The sequence below is a fragment of the Aquarana catesbeiana genome, linkage group LG04 (assembly GCF_042186555.1).
Source record: "Aquarana catesbeiana isolate 2022-GZ linkage group LG04, ASM4218655v1, whole genome shotgun sequence".
NCBI classification, from domain to species: domain Eukaryota; kingdom Metazoa; phylum Chordata; class Amphibia; order Anura; family Ranidae; genus Aquarana; species Aquarana catesbeiana.
In genome coordinates this window covers 467,273,494-467,293,073 of record NC_133327.1, presented here as the reverse complement: position 1 = coordinate 467,293,073, position 19,580 = coordinate 467,273,494, and the positions used below count along the sequence as shown (strand labels likewise).

At 40.1% G+C, this 19,580-nt stretch overlaps 1 protein-coding gene across 8 annotated transcripts in view; it reads left to right on the top strand.

Moving 5' to 3' along the window:
* Positions 1–19,580, top strand: part of ARID4B (AT-rich interaction domain 4B) — a 1,373,103-nt gene that overhangs the window by 253,038 nt on the left and 1,100,485 nt on the right. For all 8 annotated transcript variants that reach the window (XM_073627572.1, XM_073627571.1, XM_073627570.1 and 5 more), the window contains one exon: positions 5,226–5,316. In XM_073627572.1, coding sequence (XP_073483673.1) covers positions 5,226–5,316 — 91 coding nt within the window. The remainder of the gene's footprint in view (positions 1–5,225; positions 5,317–19,580) is intronic.

The following is a 19,580-nucleotide window of genomic DNA, read 5'->3' as shown; positions in this document are numbered from 1 at the left end:
ACAACCCCATGATCAGCCAAAACATTATGACCACCCCATGATCAGCCAAAACATTATGACCGCCCCATGTAAAAAAAAAAAAATATTTTTGAAAAAAAAAAAAAATTTTTGAAAAAAGTAAAAAAATAATTTTTGAAAAAAAAAAATCATTTTTGAAAAAAAAATATATTTTTGAAAAAAAAAATATTTTTGAAAAAAAAAAAAATTATTTTTGAAAAAAAAATATATTTGAAAAAAAAATATTTTTGAAAAAAAAAAATTATTTTTGAAAAAAAAATTACTTTAAAAAAAATAATAATTTCGAAAAAAAAATTATTTTTGAAATAAAAAAATTCATTTTTGAAAAAAAAAATTACCTTTGAAAAAAAAAATTACTTTTGAAAAAAAAAATCATTTTTGAAGAAAAAAAAATCATTTTTGATTAAAAAAAATTCATTTTTGAAAAAAAAAATTACTTTTGAAAAAAATGTTCAGCTCTTTCAGCGAATGATGGAACTTTTTTACTACTATTTATACTTTTTAAAATATTAAGCTTTTTAACACTTTTCACAGTTACTCAAGCCACTCCACCCCACCCAGTTACTCCGCCCACTCCAGTTGTAGAGGCAAGAACACTTTCACAATTTCCCCAGAAATTGTACCTTTTCTAGTTCTTATTATTATTATAGCCAAATTTACCACCCTAACTCCTCCTACAGTTTTTACACTACATAGACAAGTAATATACCGAAACGTGCGGATTGTTCCCGAATGGTGTGCTATTACTTTGTGGAACGTTTCGCCAAATGGTTCACGGAATATCGTTGTTTTTGCGGCGAAATTGGTCCCATAGGAATGAATGGGGAAACTAGAGTGGGAGGTGAAAAAAGCTGGAAAATCAGAACATGATTTCTAAACTGCCGCCACTCCCTCATTTTCAAGCCCACCTACACAAATCTTATATCAAAACGTTCAGCTATCCCTGCTGCCACTAAACATGTCCACGGCTAAGCCATAGTCCTGATAGTTTTCACAATATGACCATTTGTTTGTAACTCACGCCGTCCATTGACATTCATTGAAACTACACTCTAGCCCCCTCCAAATTTGAAGGGCAATTTCTAAACTGCGACCGTGCCTTCATTTTTAATATTTCACAGACATACTATACATCAAAATCTAGGTCTGGGTTTTGTGATTCTCACAATATAAAGATCTTCGCTGTAGGATGTATAGTTTTTAAAATACGGCCATTTGTTTAGAGGTCATTTCAGGAAATTTTAGCCATTAATCAGAGTGTACTGTTAGTGTTTGTTTTGTTGCCATGGTTACCAAAGCTTCTGTTATACACAGGGGGGGAAGGTGGCTGGAGCATCTCAGCTGATTACAGAGCCCGGGGGAGGGGACAGACACACCATGTACTGATTTATAATAGAGGAATATGATGGGGCAGTTTTGATGGGGTAATTCTGATGGGGCAGTTTTGATGAAGTAGTATTTGGGAAGCATAAACAGGGCATGAGCGTTGCTAGGAAACAGTGGTTGTAAACACAAGATGCTGGGACACCCTAAATGCATGTGACTTCATCTGCTAGACTTGATAATGCTTGTAGACTCCTCCCACAGTTTTTACACTACAGAGACAAGTAATATACCGAAACGAGCGGATTGTTCCCGATTGGTGGGTTATTACTTTGTGGAATGTTTCGCCGAATGGTCCACGAAATTACGTTTTTGCGGCGAAATTGGTCCCATAGGAATGAATGGCGAAATGTTCAAAACTAGAGTGGGAGGTGACAAAAGCTGACAACCCCATGATCAGCCAAAACATTATGACCACCCCATGATCAGCCAAAACATTATGACTGCCCCATGTAAAAAAAAAATATATTTTTGAAAAAAAAAAAAAAAAAAATTTTTGAAAAAAAAAAAAAATAATTTTTGAAAAAATAAAAATAAAATCATTTTTGAAAAAAAAAAAAAAATCAAAGCTCTGAGGGGAATTATAGCTCCTCTCACACAGCTCTAAGGACAATTATAGCATTATAGCTCCTCCCACACAGCTTGGAGGGAAGTTATAGCTCCTCCAATACAGCTTTGAGGGGAATTATAGCTCCTCCCACACAGCTCAAAGGGGAATTATAGCATTATAGCTTAGCATTATAGCTCCTCCCACACAGCTCTGAGGAGAATGATAGCTCCTCCCACACAACTCTGAGGGGAATTACAGCTTAGCATTATAGCTCCTCCCACACAGCTCTGAGGAGAATTAGAGCTCCTCCCACACAACTCTGAGAGGAATTATAGTTTCTCCCACACCGCTGTGAGGGGAATTATAGCTTCTCCCACACAACTCTGATGGGAAATGTAGCTTCTCCCACACAGCTCTAAGGGGAATTATAGCTCCTCCCACACAACACTAAGGGGAATTGTATCTCCTCCCACACAGCTCTGAGGGGAATTATAGCATTATTGCTCCTCCCACACAGCTCAGAGGGGAGTTATAGCTCCTCCCACACAGCTCTGAGGCGAATTATAGCTCCTCCTCCAACACAACTCTGAGGGGAATTATAGCTCTTCGAACAAAGCTCTGAGGAGAATTATAGCTCCTTCCACAAATATCATCATGCCATCTAAAGGAAAGAGATCTAAAGCTGCAAAGATACGCTGGACTAAACTGGATCCGGAGCCCCACAGCAGCATAGTGGATATGGAGGTTTGTGACAGTGAATGTGCCCAGGAGGTACATAGTGAACCTGTGGTGTCATTTTCATGTTCAACTCAGTGTCAAGTTCAAGAGCACAGTGACAGTGTGATGGGCACTTCTGAAAACCATGGCATGCAAGAACCATGTGTACCAAGTGAGATTTCTGTGCAGGCATCATTTCATCAGGGTCATCATGGCTATGGAAGGTTAAGGAACAAACAGTGTACATGCATGGCTCTGACATTTTTGGCATACCACAGTGAGCTTGATGATGTGAGAAAGGGTGATCTTGATCAAATACTGAAGAAGGGCAACAGCTTGTATGGCTCAACAATAAAACAGCTAAAACAAAGAAATGTCTATCAGCATCAACACTTGACAATGGAAGAAGTGCCCCTCAGAGTCAACACTGACAAATATGAGTATAACGTTGTTAAATCTCCGGTGTTATCGGGATGTATGAGAGACACGGTAGACGGTGACAACCAAGGTTGGTTTGTTGACCTCTCCACAAGACTTCAGTGCCTCAATGCAGATGTTACACATGCACTTTTTATAGTAGTGCCATATTGCATTGCATTGTTCAGAGACAAGTCTGGGAGATATGGACTGTTTGATTCTCATAGTTGAAATAAGGATGGACTATGGATATTCTAATTTTTTGAGATGCTCACTTAATGACCAGGTCGTCAAATGAATTGGTTGTTAAATGAGGAGTCGTTAAACGAGAAGTATGTGTGTGTGTGTATAATAAATAAATATATATTTTAACAAAGTTCCCAGAAGTAATTCCACAAACGGTCACCTGATTGTGGTTTTCTCAATCACAACTCGCAACCAAGCGAGTTATCTTCCTCCAGATGGTGGGCGGGACTAGCAGGACTGTGATTGGCTTTAGCAGTGGCCAATCAGTTGTCCTCCTGGACCGCCTTCTCCCCTAGCGGACCTGCACCCAATCTCTTCCCCATCACAAGAGCTGATGACCACAGTTACAGCAAAGTTAGAGAACCAAACAATGTTTCCAAATCTTTTACAATAGGTGGGGGCACAGTGCCTTCCCCTCAGTGTAGATGCAGCGAGAGGAATTCTGTGATTGGAATGCATTAGTGCGGCAGAAGCTGTGTCTCGCTGACACTTCATGTGCTGCTCTGCTTGATGGGGACTGAGTCATGTGCCAGCAAAAGAGGCCTTGTGTGCTGCTTGTGGCACCCGCTCTAAACCTGTACAGAAGAGTACAGGTGCAAAGGTAATTCATATCTTACAGCCAATAAAATTGCAGCTGAATTTTTGTAAGGAAAATAAAAAGTAAAAATAGAAATACAATACAAGTTAAATTATGCTTTGTGAATAGGGACATGTAACAGATATAAAGCAGGTGTTATCCCAATTTGGCTGAAAAGGTGGTAAATACATTTTAACCGCTTCCCGACCACCTCACGCAGATATACTGTGGCAGAAGGGCACGTACAGGCAGATTAACGTACCTGTACGTTGCCCTTTAAGAGGCGGCTTGAGGGCGTGCGCCTGCCGTGAAACCATGACCAGGATCACGGGTATACCCGCGATTGTCTCATGGTGAGGAAGAACGGGGAGATGCTAATGTAAACAAGCATCTCCCCGTTCTGCCTAATGACACTGATCACGCTCCCTGTAATCAGGAGCGGTGATCAGTGATGTGTCACACACAGCCCCTCCCCCCCACAGTTAGAATCACTCCCTAGGACACACTTAACCACTACAGCGCCGCCTAGTGGTTAACCCCTACACTGCCAGTGACATTTTTACAGTAATCAATGCAGTTTTATAGCATTGATTGCTGTATTAATGCCAATGGTCCCAAAAATGTGTCAAAATTGTCCGATATGTCAGCCATAATGTCGCAGTCACGATAAAAATCGCTGATCGCCGCCATTACTAGTAAAAAAAAAAATTAATAAAAATGCCATAAAACTATCCCCTATTTTCAAGACGCTATAACTTTTGCGCAAAGCAATAAACGCTTATTGCAATTTTTTTTTTTTTTTAATCAAAAATATTTAGAAGAATACGTATCGGCCTAAACTGAGGAAAATAAAGTTTTTATTATAGCAAAAAGTAAAAAATTATGTGTTTTTTTTTTTTTTTTTTTTTTTCAAAATTGTCGCTATTTTTTTGTTTATAGCGCAAAAAATAAAAACCGCAGAGGTGATCAAATACCACCAAAAGAGAGCTCTATTTGTGGGGAAAAAAATTACGTCAATTTTGTTTGGGAGCCATGTCCCATGACCTCGCAATTGTCCGATAAAACGACGCAGTGCCGAATCGCAAAAAGTGCTCTGGTCAGGAAGGGGGTAAATTCTTCCGGGGCTGAAGTGGTTAAATCATTGCATTTAGAGACTTAACTGTCAAATTTTGGCTTAAAATATCACTCACATTAAGGGAAAAAATGCTTATTTGTAAGACACTGCAGATTTCACTTGATTGTTCTTTTCCTTGTATTAAATGTAAATATAAGGTCAACAATTAACATGCATTGTATTCCTTTTTTTTTTTTTAATAGATTGGTGCTGTGGTAGAAATAAAAAGGCCAGATGGAACTTATCAGGAAGCGGTTATCAATAAATTAACTGATGCAAGCTGGTACACAGTCGGTAAGATTAATCTGTGGGGTTTTCTTATTTGAGTGATTGTAAAGGTAACTTTAAAAAAATAAAATAACAAATATGTCTATACTTACCTGTTCTGTGCAATGGAATTGCACAGAGCGGCTGCAAACCTCCTCTTTTTGGATCCCCCGCCAGGGGCTCCTGGTCCCTTCTCTCTGTCCAGTGCCCCCATGGGAAGCTGGTTCCCATGGGGGCACTCGTGCGTGCTCGCAAACAAACACCACTGCTGCGTCCATTGACACAGACAGCGGGACTCGGCCCTCGACGCCCGCTTCCTCGTCACTGGCTTTGATTGACGGCACTGGGAGCCAATGGCTTCTGGTGTCCCAGCAAAGCCATGGAGACACGGAAGTGAGGGGAGAGAAGAGCTGCAGACGTGCACAGTACTGGATCGAATAAGGGCTCAGTTAAGTAAAAGGGGTATGCCGACTCCTAAAAAATGTTTACCTTTAATGCAAGGAATGCATTAAAGTAAAAAATATTTAGGCTTTAAAACCACTTTAAGTGAAGCTTTCATATCTTTATATTAGACTATTTAAGGTAACAACTCTTGAAAAACATTATTTGTGCTCGATGATAGTGACCTATGTGGAAAGATTTTTTTTTTTAAATCTTCATGCAGCATTTTCAATGCCAGCACTACGTAATAGTACATTTCTTTAGACTCTCTTTTGTGGTTATATAGCCAAAATATACCATGGCACACCTTTCTAGCAATTATGTTTGACAACACTCTCAACCCTCATTAACCACTTCGCGCCCGCGCTATAGCCGAAAGACGGCTGCAGCGCGGACGCTACTTGCCGGGTGGCCGTTCCTGGACTTCCGGCTGTTTACTTCCGCGATGCGCGCTCCCGCGGGCGCGCATCACTGAAGTTCTGTGCTGGCCGTGTCCCTTGGACACAGCCAGTCACAGATCGCCGTAAATGGCCAATGACAGCGGCTGTTTACAGTGCGATCGGCATTGCCAATGAGAGATGATCTCATATGTAAACATATGAGATCATCTCTCATCGCCGGCTCTCTCTCCTCACACAGAGACAGCGTGTGAGGAGGGAGAGCAAACCGCTGCAGCGGTGAGTGGGAAAAAAAAGTCGTCAGTGTCATCTGTCATCCCTCCCCACTGTCATCTGTCATCCCTCCCCACTGTCATCTGTCATCCCTCCCCACTGTCATCTGTCATCCCTCCCCACTGTCATCTGTCATCCCTCCCCACTGTCATCCCTCCCCACTGCCATCCGTCCCCACTGCCACGTGTCAGTGCCACGTATTAGTGGCAAATGTCATCAGTGCCACGTATTAGTGCCACATATTAGTGCCATCTGTCATCAATGCCACGTCAGTGTCATCAGTGCCACGTATCAGTACCATCTGTCATCAGTGTTACGTGTCATTGTCCTGGTGCTCCAGGGCCTTCAAAAGTGTAATAGGTAGTCAACAAGTTAGATGTGTAATTTATGCTCCTAGAACACATGATTTTATTTTATTTTTTATTTCAGGTACTTATATAGCGCCGTCAATTTACGCAGCGCTTTACATATACATTGTACATTCACATCAGTCCCTACCCTCAAGGAGCTTACAATCTAAGGTCCCTAACTCACATTCATACATACTAGGGACAATTTGGACAGGATCCAATTAACCTACCAGCATGTCTTTAGAGTGTGGGAGGAAACCGGAGTACCCGGAGGAAACCCACACAGGCACAGGGAGAACATGCAAACTCCAGGCAGGTAGTGTCGTGGTTGGGATTCGAACCAGCGACCCTTCTTACTGCTAGGCGAAAGTGCTACCCACTGCACCCACTGCGCCACCCCATGATGGTGCTCCCTGCATGTTGGGCCTCTGTATGTGGCCAGGCTGTGAAAAAGTCCCACACATGTGGTATTCCCATACCCAGGAGGAGTAGCAGAATGTATTTTGGGGCGTTATTTGCGGTATATACATGCCATGTGAGAGAAACAGCAATGACAATTTTGTGGGGAAAAAAAATCTTCATTTTGCAAAGAATTGTGGGAAAAATGACAACATCAAAAAACTCACCATGCATCTTACTAAATACCTTGGAATGTCTACTTTCAAAAAAGGGGTAATTTGGGGGGTATTTGTACTTTCCTGGCTTGTTCGGTTCGCAAGAAATTAGATAGGCTGTCAGTACATCAAGTGTGATTAATTTTTTATGATTTGCACCACAGCTTGTAGACTCTCTAACTTTCACAAAGACCAAATAATATCCACTAATTTGGGTTATTTTTACCAAAGAGATGTAGCAGTAGAAATTGTGGCCAAAATTTATGAAGAAAAATTAATAATTTGCAAAATTTTATCACAGAAACTAAGAAAAATGCGTTTTTTTTTTCAAAATGTTCGGTCTTTTTTTTATTTATAGCACAAAAAATAAAAAACCCAGAGTTGATCAAATACCACCAAAAGAAAGCTATATTTGTATGAAAAAAAGGACAAAAAATTCATTTGGGTACAGTATTACATGACTAATTGTCATTCAAAGTGTGAGAGCACCGAAAGCTGAAAATTGGTCTGGGCAGGAGGGGGGTTTAACTGCCCAGTAGGCAAGTGGTTAATCAGCAAAATATAGACAACGAGACTGGCAAAGATCTTAAAATCTACATATTACAAAGGTTAAATACATATCTGGTATTGCTGTAGAACTTAATTCTACAGCAAGACGTAGAAGTAAGATGTAATTCATTTTTACGTCTAGCCTTTGGCTATTTGTTAAATCTTTTTTAAAAAATGTGTTTGTTGCAATTTTGTCACACAATATCTTAAAATGCACATTTTCAGGAAAACTATTTAATAAAAATTTTTGCACACAAACAACAATATAATGCTCAATTATGTTATGCAGAGTAAATAAATGTTAACACGTCACGCTTTAAAATAGTGCATGCCCATGGAATGGTGACAAACTGTGTTATGTTAAATTATCCTTAGGTGATGCTTTGAACCAGTTACAGGTTACCGGTTTTACCCTTTCACTGCCAGGTCTGTATATTGTAAGGACCTACAGAACTCTGCTTCCAGGTGGCCACGTCCATACGCCGTACAGACCTCAAATTTCTCCTTGTTTTATAAGCTCATGGTCACTTCAGACTCTGCTGAACAAAACAATACCTCTGATCAGTGGTTGACAATCTGCTGATCAGAGCTATTCCCCCAAAAAGGTTAACCCTCTACCCCCCCCCACCGCCACTAGTACATTGACCTTTCTCGCTGCTTTAACCTAAAATACAGCTCTTTCCCACCTCACTAATCGCTGCAGCACCTACACTAACCTCCCCACACCCCAGCACTGATCCTCCCCTGCAGCTTGCATCTTCCCTCCTTTGCCTCCCCGCCGCCTTAACATGCTGCAGGGGAGCCACAGAAGGGGAAAAAAAATCAGTTATAGCCCCCCGCAACCACTGTGACCCCCATAGTCAATCTCCTGAGACCCCTCCCTACACTGCAGCCGGCAGGAGGGAGTACGGATCGACCATTGCCAGGATGGAGCGCGGGGTGGGTGCTGGTAGACATGTGTTAACCAGCCCCCTTCCTTTCTTAGATGAACGTAGTGGGTGATCGATACTGATCGCCCTTATGTTCAGCTTTTACAGTGGCATAGTAAACGTTCTCTATGTTTAAAAAAAGACAGAGGTCTGTTTAGATCCCTGATGTCTCTCCAAAGCCCCCCCCCAATAAAATTAAATATATAAATAATATTGTATCATAAAAAAATCATAGGGTAGATTTAGACATACGTCTAAATCGCCCTTGCCTCTAAAGTCCGAGGCTATGCTCCAAAAACTACAGACAGGCGGTGAGGAAGTGATGTGACCTCCTGTTTTAACTCCATTTTTCCCGACAAATGTGCCGGAACTGCATGTAGTTGCTGGCCGTTTGCTGCGCTTCCCTATTAATTTGAATGTGTAGCATTCACCAGACGGCATTGCTAGAAGTCAAGTTAACTTTGCATTGCAGCCCCAGAGTGTTAACACCCCCGTCACTATGCAGGCAGTCCCATTGATGTCAGTTGGGACACAGCAGCAGAAAATGTATGGTTTGGGGGGTCTTTTACAAATTCTTAAAGCTGTAAGGGAAAATGCATCTTTAAATTTTTAGATAGAGATGCCTCCACCATGTCAGAAGGTGGTAGATAGTTGCAACATCCCTGGTATATAGAAAGAAAGGAGATAACCCCTCAATGGGATTTTAACGGCAACAACACCACCAATGTATGAATAAAAACAAATGTTTATTGGTACATGTAAAATAGATCAATCACACATGTGGTGGTGGTCTTCTAAAAACAGCAAAAACACATTTTGATTCATTGCAAGCATACACAAATATGGTCTATATAGTATTACTCTTCAAAGTCTGAAAAACAACTCTTCTGTACCGACGCGTTTCAGGTTCAAGCCTTTCGTCTGGGGTATTTAGAAAAGGAGAATATTTATTCAATTGTTTGATCAAAAAAAATGAAAACACAATAACATTGTGACATAAACAGTGGCAAGCATATAAGGTATGGACACAAACCATGCTGATGGAACACCTACCAGAGTTAGATAGGATAAATGGTGCAATGTCCAATAAGCTATGCAAACAGGAATAATAAGGATCACTGCGGAGGATAGCGTCAGTGGAGATCTCAGACACCGCCCCCCAGAGGCCAAACGCAGGGTGTCCCATGGAGGTCCCCACACTGGTTGGTCGCAAGTCACAAATGGTGTAGGAAATAATGACTGGGACTAGATGCAAAAGAAAAAAGAAAAAGAGGGGGAAACTGATGTCATTTTTTTCAGCTAGGATTTCGTGATGGCAAGAGATGAACAATGCAGCTGTCCATAAACTTGGTATCACAAGCTGCATCGTGCATCAATAGTTCCTAAGTATGCAAATGAATAGATTTCATTTAGACAGGCCAAGTAGATAGGACAAGGGAAGAGAAGGGAAAGAACAAATCCATAGAATAAAAGAAAAAGAACAAAACAAATAATTTAAAGCGCAAACTATCAAATCTATGCATATATGTGTAGCAAGGTTTCCAGCCTTGTCCAGTCTGAGCACCTCCAAAGATAGCTGACATCCTTCAATATTTAGTGGGTGAGGCATAGTGGGTGCAAAGATGGTGAAAGTCATTGGGCGCCAGACACTTCTTGGATATAAGAGGTTTTATTTCTTTTGACTGTCCTTTTTGTATTTTGGGGGAAAGAGGGTTAGGGCCAGGACACCCTTGCGTAGTTATAGATTCAATTGGCAGACTGTGAGACTTAAATAGGGGGACAGCCATGCAGGTAAAGCCCCCAGCAAGGTGCCACATCTGCATATGCAGGAATGCTGTCTCCTATGGTAACAGTCCTTTAACAGTTGCTAACTCAAACGTAACAGTTCTTTAAGCTCCACTACACCTGCCTGTTGTAGTTTCTCAACACTGAGCTCCCGGTCTCTCACTAGACTCACTGATTGACTGACTCCTCCAAGGTTGGCGGTGGTATCTCCCTCAAGCGTCACCTACGCTTCCCTGCTGGGTCCCTAGCTTGGCACTCCAGATACTTCTCAAGCTTCACCCCTGCTAACCGTCGAGGTCCCTGGCTTGACTCACAAGGCTGCCCTGCAAGCGTCTCGTACGCGGGTTGGGTCCCAGACTTCATCACCGCCTGAAGTTTCCCGATTCTCCACTGTGCCTGTTCGGTGAGAATATGGTTCCGGTACTTTAGTTACTCACTGTGGTCCCTGGTAAAGGTGGTTGATCCCTTTGTGGCAATGGCTTCCATTCTACCTCCAACAGGTTCTCCAGCCGACAGAACTGTCACTTTTGGCTGGACTGCAAGCCGCAGTCCCAACCCTGCGCTGCCCTATTACTTCTGGATAGGCTCTCGTACAACCTGGCAGCCAGATGTCCCCGGGATAGGCACAATCTCTGGCCTAGCAGCCCAGGGCGTACAACACACGCCCACCCAGACAGCCGTCCAGGTAGCACAGAACAACGATCACCTGACCTCACCCGAATATATAGGTCCTGCCAGCAGGCCAAAGGATCCAAGAAAACCCCTGCCCATTGGCTAAGATACCCAATATACCCTTAACCTGACCTTGGGTTGCCCTTCTCATATCTAGTACCACCAAGTTCCCGGCCACCTAGTGGTAAAAGAGAAAAGTGCAACAAGGCCAAACTTGGTGAGAAATCAATAGATCTCCATCAATCAACCACGATGACTACTCTTGGCAAGTAAATTTGTGAGGCGCTCCCTGACTAAACCCCAGGGTGGTACATATGTGATATATATTGAGCTTTCCTTACATTGTCGTAAACTAGGCCACAATGAGATACTACTCTATATGGATAGCGGGCCCTCAGATCCCCCAGATGAAGGCATGTATACCCTGTGCCGAAGACGCGTAGGGGAGGGGCAGGACAGAGCTTTCTACACACAGACAGGCAGAGGATTGTACACCGCACCGCACGCCACAGGATTCATCTGTATTGCATACTTTGGATAGGATGGTGCACTGACGCACCCAAGCATTGTGAGTACCCTCCTGGAGGGATTGTTTTTAGGGCTTTTCAAATAAATTCCTGGCGGTATTATGCTATGAGTCTCCTTTCTTTTATATATGTCACCATTTGAGCGAGGTACAGATCATCACCAGCAGACCCTGTATGAGCCCTGGAGTGGCTCTAATGCGTGTTTTGACACTGTTTAGCTACTGTGTCACACGCTCTAAGGTGAGCGCATTATCCATTGAGGGTCACTGGAGAGCACTGCAGCATGCCATAATGTGCACATCTTTTAAGAAGAGCATGAGGAATATTTAGCACTTTTTCAAAAAAAAGCATGAGGAATGCCTGCTATTTGTTTGGACACTATTGTGCACTTTGATTTATATACTCTTGTGAATGGTTTGGACTGAGATATATTCATTTGTATGAATTGTTTTCGGACACTTTATTTATCAAGTAGCACTTAAATAATTTTTGTTATTTAAAAGATTTTTTTTTTTCTCACATTTTTTGCATGTTGCCATTTATTCATACATTGTGGATTTTAGTCACTTTCTTCACAGGCGTTTGACACTGTTTGTAATTTTTAATATTGTATAGATTTATTATATTCTTTGTTCACGTATTTATAGCCTTTAGCGCATACACATATATTTATTTTATTTTTGACATATGTGATATATATTGAGCTTTCCTTACATTGTCGTAAACTAGGCCACAATGAGATACTACTCTATATGGATAGCGGGCCCTATTTTAGTTTAATAATTTCCATTAAGGGTATATATAGAGCGAGAGAGAGACGGGTAAAACAGTAAACAATCATTTAGCCATGTCCTTCCCAACCTCCCAATTTGAATCCCTCCAAGAATGGATGGTAACTCACTGAGTCCAGGGGGAGAGGTGGCCCTGAGGGACACTGTCCACCTGGTCTCCCATTGGCAAAGGATCTTGTTCCAGTCCCCCCCTTTACCGCTGGAATGGAGGTAGAGAGAGAATATCAACGCTCCAGGTGGGTCAGATCAAAGTAAAAAGCATCTCCTCCAGTCTAGAAGTCCAGGTGCTGGCACTGCTGTGGCAATTAAACATCAAAAGATATTCTGGACAGCCGCACTCCAAAAAATATATATTTGCCTTTATTCAATAAGATGTCATCCAAAATACAGGTCACAGCAAAGTGGAACAAAGCTTACGTGTTTCTCACTACAAAGAGTGCTTAGTCATAGCTAGCAATCACAAAAATCAAAGTGAAATAAATAATAAAAATTACAGACCACGTGACCACATAATCAGCAGATCTCAATTGATTAATGAATGTGCCAATTAAGTATCCTGGGTCACCTGAGGTCTCAGCAAGTGCAGTGAAAGAGAGGAAAACAAGATCAGTGAACAAGTGATTGAAAAAGAAAGAAATGGTTACATGTGCAGAAACTATTGTATGTGAAGAAATTATGTGAAAAGTTGTGTATTTTCATAAAATTATATATGAATATATTAATATGCATGTGAATAGTAACAAATGAAAATGGAACTAAAAACGTCTTGAAGACAATAATTAATGTGTACATAGATGTTTCAAAGTAAACCAATGCCAGTTGATATTTTAAGATAAAGTGGAATTGTTGGTAAAAAATGTGTGTAAGGTGAAGTGAAGAAATCCAATGAAAAAATGGAATCTGTGTTGTTATATATGCTGCAAATATTGGACAAATCCATATATGTAATGCACTAATTGATGGACGGGAAGGGGAGAAAAGGGGAAGAGAGGAGGAAAACATGAATGTCGCCTTCTATATCCAATGATGAGTACAAGCGCTAGATGTCAAAAATAGTCTATGTAAAATATGATCATGATGATGTGTAAACAATGTATATATGATAATAGTAAAAAGATATAAACAATATCTATAGTGATGGCATTGTGAATGTTCATAGATATGATAAAAGAACAAATTAAGATGTACTAATAGGCAAACAAATCCTCGCACTTGTTGAAACATCCATACATTGACCGATAATACACATTGTGACTAAGGAGTGTTAATGCATCAATGGGTATAGACATAAAAACAGTAAATGTTGACACTTCCATGTTGTGTTGGAATTGCAAATATGGACACCTATAAGCATATATAAATACACCTAAAATCAACACGATCTGCACAGAGATCCATAATAAACATGGAGGAACACCTGTATCTTCATAATTTCATGACATGAGGCTCAATGAGGATCTGTAAACGATCATAAAACAATTAGAGGTTTAGTATAAAAGAACTCATTGAGTGTCATGAAAAAATACCGTTGCAAGGGCAGAAAGAAGGTGTTTATATGAAATTAAAATTTATATTAAAGCAGAACTTTCAACTTGTTACCTAAACTTGAATATATATATATATATATATATATATATATATATATATATATATATTATACTCAGGTAGGGATTAACAAATGGTTATAAACTGGATAATAATAAATGGTAATTAGAATTAGACTATCAAGGTGGTATGGCAAGATATGGATCTAAAGTCATACATCTTACAAACCAGCAAAGCTCAGTTGCCAGAGTGAAAGGTCCAATAACATCCAAAGCCCGTTAAATTATTCTGATAATTTAAACCAAGCAATGATCTGAAGGCTGGATAATGAAGAGAAACGATTTGGGTAATGGTAAAATCCAAGTCTGTGGCCATACATCTGACGATAAAACAGGGTCTGGTTACTGGAGTTAGTAGCTCAATAACCCCCAGAACCGTAGGTTATTAAGAATAACTAATTATAAATTAGTTTAACTAAGCAATGTAATTAGGTTTGGACCTATGGTCATACAGCTGGCGATCTAGCAAAAATCGGGTGCTGGAGTAAAAAACCTAATGGCAGCCAAAATCCGGTTAAATATTCTGATGACTAAGAACAAAATGGTAAACTAGAGACGGGATAATGGAGAAAAACGGTTTGATGTTAATCTGTATGGATAATAGATCCAAGTCTATGGCATACAGCTTACTATCTGACACAGTCCGATAACTGGAATTAGGAGCCCAATGACCCCCAAAACCATAAAGTAAATTATTTTTATTTTTTTTAATTTCAGGTATTTGTATAGCGCCGTCAATTTACGCAGCGCTTTACATATACATTGTACATTCGCATCAGTCCTTACCCTCAAGGAGCTTACAATCTAAGGTCCCTAACTCACATTCATACATACTAGGGACAATTTAGACAGGATCCAATTAACCTACCAGCATGTCTTTGGAGTGTGGGAGGAAAACGGAGTACCCGGAGGAAACCCACGCAGGCACAGAGAGAACATGCAAACTCCAAGCAGGTAGTGTCGTGGTTGGGATTTGAAAAATTAATTGAGACAGGCTGTATCAGAATATGATGAGAAAAAGAACATAAGAGGAGGTCAGTCAGAATAGTGGGAAACTATATATAGTGGGAAGGAGAATATCCTGAATACTTTGCACTTGCAAAGTATTCTAAATCTGTTACCTTCCCTTGTAGGGGTAGTAATCCTTTCTATTCCTTGGATGAAAAGACTGGAGACATCTTTAGAATGAGTGAGATTCCAGTGTTTGGCCACATTAGTGCATCTATTATTCTCAATGTCATACAAATGGTCATATAATCTGTCCTTCAATAGGTGTATAGTACAGCCTACATATTGGACGTGGCAGGTATCACAGGTGATGACATATTATGTATTGTGTGTTGCAATTAATAAAAGATGAAATGTCAAATATTTTGCCGTTGATACTGGACTTAACACTTTTACCTGTTCTAATGTAGCGACAATAATCGCATCCTTTAGTACCACATTTAAAATTCCCTCTAAAGTGCAACCAAGTCGGTTGCTTACTAAAAAGGCTAGGTGAAAGAAAACTCCCCAATGTGGGTGCTCTGCGAGATACCGACTTGATGCCTTTAGAGAGAATTTGATTGTAGATGGGATCATTCAATAGGATAGGAAGAAATATAGTTACCGTATGTTTAATTTTATTGTATTCATAACTGTAAGGTGTGGAAAAAACTGGGATGTTGATAGAGGAGAGACGGGGTCTTCTGTGTCTATTACTATTGGTGTTCTCCAATAATAGGGTATTTCTAGGTATTTTGCTAGCCGCAAGTAAAGCTTTTTGTATTAAGTTACCAGGATAACCTCTGTCATCTGTGTCATGTCTTTAGCCTCCCTATCAAATGTGTCTGATGTACTGCATAGATGTTTCAGTCTGAAGGACTGACCATAAGGTATGCCCCCAATTGTGTGACCCGGATGGGCAGAATCTGCTCTCAAAAGGCTGTTACCGGCCGTGGACTTTCTGTGTAGACCTGTAATAATCTTTCCATTGGTACCTGTCAGTCTGACATCAAGAAATTCTATAGTCATTGCATGTAGATTACCAGTAAATCTCAAATTTGAGTTTGTTGTCATTTAAATATGAAAGCAATGGATCCAACTCGGCTTTTTCATCAGATGTAATGAACAGCAAGTCATCAATGTAGTGACAAACGAAAACGGTGTCCAAACAGCGGGGGCTATTCTGCCCAAAGATGCGGGACCTCTCCCACCAACCCATGTATAGGTTGGCAAATGAGGGCGAAAATCGGATTTGTCCGATATTTGCAGCATATATTGCAACACAGATTCCATTTTTTCATTGGATTTCTTCACTTCACCTTACACACATTTTTTACCAACAAATCCACTTTATCTTAAAATATCAACTGGTGTTGGTTTACTTTGAAACATCCTATATACACATTTATTTTTGTCTTCAAGGCGTTTTTAGTTCCATTTTTATTTTACTATTCACATGCATATTAATATATTCATATATAATTTTATGAAAATACACAACTTTTCACATAATTTTTTCACATACACTAGTTTCTGCACTTGTCACCATTTATTTATTTCCTTTCAATCACTTGTTCACTGATCTTGTTTTCCTTTCTTTCACTGCACTTGGTGAGACCTCAGGTGACCCATGATTAGAGGTCGACCTATATGGCCGATATTTGGCTTTTTTTTACTTAATCGGCATCAGCCGATTGTACTGATAAAAAAAAGCCGATTATAACTTCAGCGGGACTTGCAAATGACTTCTGTAATAGAAGTCAATGCAAGTTTCCTGAAGTTATCTGTGGAGAGGATTCTCTCCTCCCTGGGCAGCCTGCCAAGTCTGATAAGAAGATACATTGTATCTCTTCAGGTTCTTTTATCAATAGACTGAACTCCTGTGGAGGAGTTCTCAGTTTAACCATTTAAAGACTAAATCTTTTCTGACACTTGTTGCTTACAAGTAAAAATCCTGTATTTTCTGCTAGAAAATCACTTAGAACCCCCAAACATTATATATTTTTTTTAGCAGAGACCCTAGGGAATAAAATAGCGGTTGTTGCATAATTTTATGTGACACTGTATTTGCGCAGCGGTCTTTCAAACGCAATTAAAAAAAAAAAAAATACACTAATGAAATAAAAAAAAAAAAATAAGTCGTAAAGTTAGCCCATTTTTTTTCGTCCAAAAGTTTTGATGACCTGTTTTTGTGTATTTAATATTTAAGATATAGTTTTTTTTTTTTTAATCTAAATTCTACATACAAGTGAACTAATTGGAGGTTTGTTTTGTTTAATAAATGTTTAAATGTAAAAAATTTTCTGTATCTCTTATTACTTAAGGCTGCTTTCACACTTTAGCAGGCAGGCGTTGACGGTAAAACGCTGTTAGTTTTAGCGGCGCTTTACCGTCATTTTAGCGGCGCTATTCGGCTGCTAGTGGGGCGCTTAAAACCCAGCTAGCGGCCGAGGAAGGGGTTAAATGCGCCCATGAAGCGTTGCTGCCGAAACGCTTTGCAGGCGCTTCAGCAGCGGTGCGCATTAATTTCAATTGGCAGGAGTGGTGGAGGAGGGGTATACACCGCTCCAAAGATGCGGCTTGCAGGACTTTTTTTTTAACATCCTGCCAGCGCATCGATTCAGTGTGAAAGCACTCGGGATATCTTACTGAGACTGCAGGGGAGCCGTTTTACAGGCGCTATTTTTAGCCCAAAAGCGTCTGAAAAACGCCCGTGTGAAAGGGATCTAACTGTTAGATTTTATGAGATGAAGGGAAGAAAAAAAAAAATTGGCCTAATATATCGGCCCAAAAAAATCGGCATCATATATCGGCCACCGAGATTTCTAAATATCGGCATCGGCCAGAGAAAAACCCATATCGGTCGACCTCTACCCATGATACTTAATTGGCACATTCATTAATCAATTGAGATCTACTGATTATGTGGTCACATGGTCTGTAATTTTATTTATTTCACTTTGATTTTTGTAATTGCTAGCTATGACTAAGCATTCTTTTTGTAGTGCGAAACGTGTAAGCTTTGTTCCATTTTGCTGTGACCTGTATTTTGGATGACATCTTATTGAATAAAGGCAAATATATATTTTTTGGAGTGCAGCTGTCCAGAATTTATTTTGATGTTTAATTACCGCTGGAATGGACTCGATCAAGTATCAGCAACTTTATATCAGTAAATTTGCCCTGATGGACATCCCGAACTTGTCTTCCCAAAGGAAGATCTGGATTTCAAGTTTTCATACTCAGTACGTGCCTGTAGGCTCTCTTATGAAACTCCAATTTAGATTTTCCTATGTAAAAAAAGCCATAGGGGCAGGTCAGCATTAAACTACCCTGACTGTTTTACAATTTGCAGAATGTAGAGGCTTGTACCTTCGTCTGTTAGGCAATTTTGTTGTTAGGGCCTACATTCATGTACTGACAGTATGCACACACACACGCACACACACACAAAAAAACATCTGAAGGTTCCCTTTCGGTAGTTCCTGTCACATCCATGCCACATCGGTGCTCATCCGTGTCACATCCATGCCTTATCTGTGCCACATCATTGCTCATTCATGCCACATCCATGCCACTACAGTGCCCCTCAGTGCCACTACAGTGCCCATCAGTGCCTCACAAAAGTGTAATGGTCAAATCAGATTTGAAATGCATGTCCCTAGTACACCTGATGGCTCTCCCTGCGTGTGGCCTGGCTGTGTAAAAAGTCTCACATGTGGTATCACTATACTCAGGAGTAGTGGAGTATATTTTGGGGTGTAATTTTTGCTATGTACATGCTATGTGTTGGAAATATCTTATCTTATAAATGGACAACTTTGTGTAAAAAAAAAAAAAAAAAAAAAAAAAATGTTTTCATTTTCTTTCCACATTTTCCAAAAACTTGTGGAAAAAAAATTACATGTTCAAAAGACTTATAAGAGGTAGTTAAGAAATGATATGTGTAATTTATGCTTCTAGAACGCCTGATGGTGCCTCTTGCATGTTGGTTCCCTGGACGTTGCCAGGCTGTGTAAAAGTCTGACACATGTGGTATCGCCATACTAAGGAGTAGTAGAATGTATTTTAGGGTGTAATTTGTGGTATGCATATGATGTGCGAGATAAATTACCTGTTAATATGACAATTTTGTGAAAAAAATAAAATATATAAAATCTTCATTTTGCAAAGAATTGTGAGAAAAAATTACTACCGCAAAAAACTCCCCATGCCTCTTACTGAATACCTTGGAATGTCTCCTTTCCAAAAAGTGGTAATTTGGGGGATATTTGTACTTTCCTGGCTTGTTAGGGCTCATGCACACGGGACGTTATAAAAAACGCCAGCGCTACAGCAACGCTAAAAATGGCCATTTAGCCGGGTTTACAT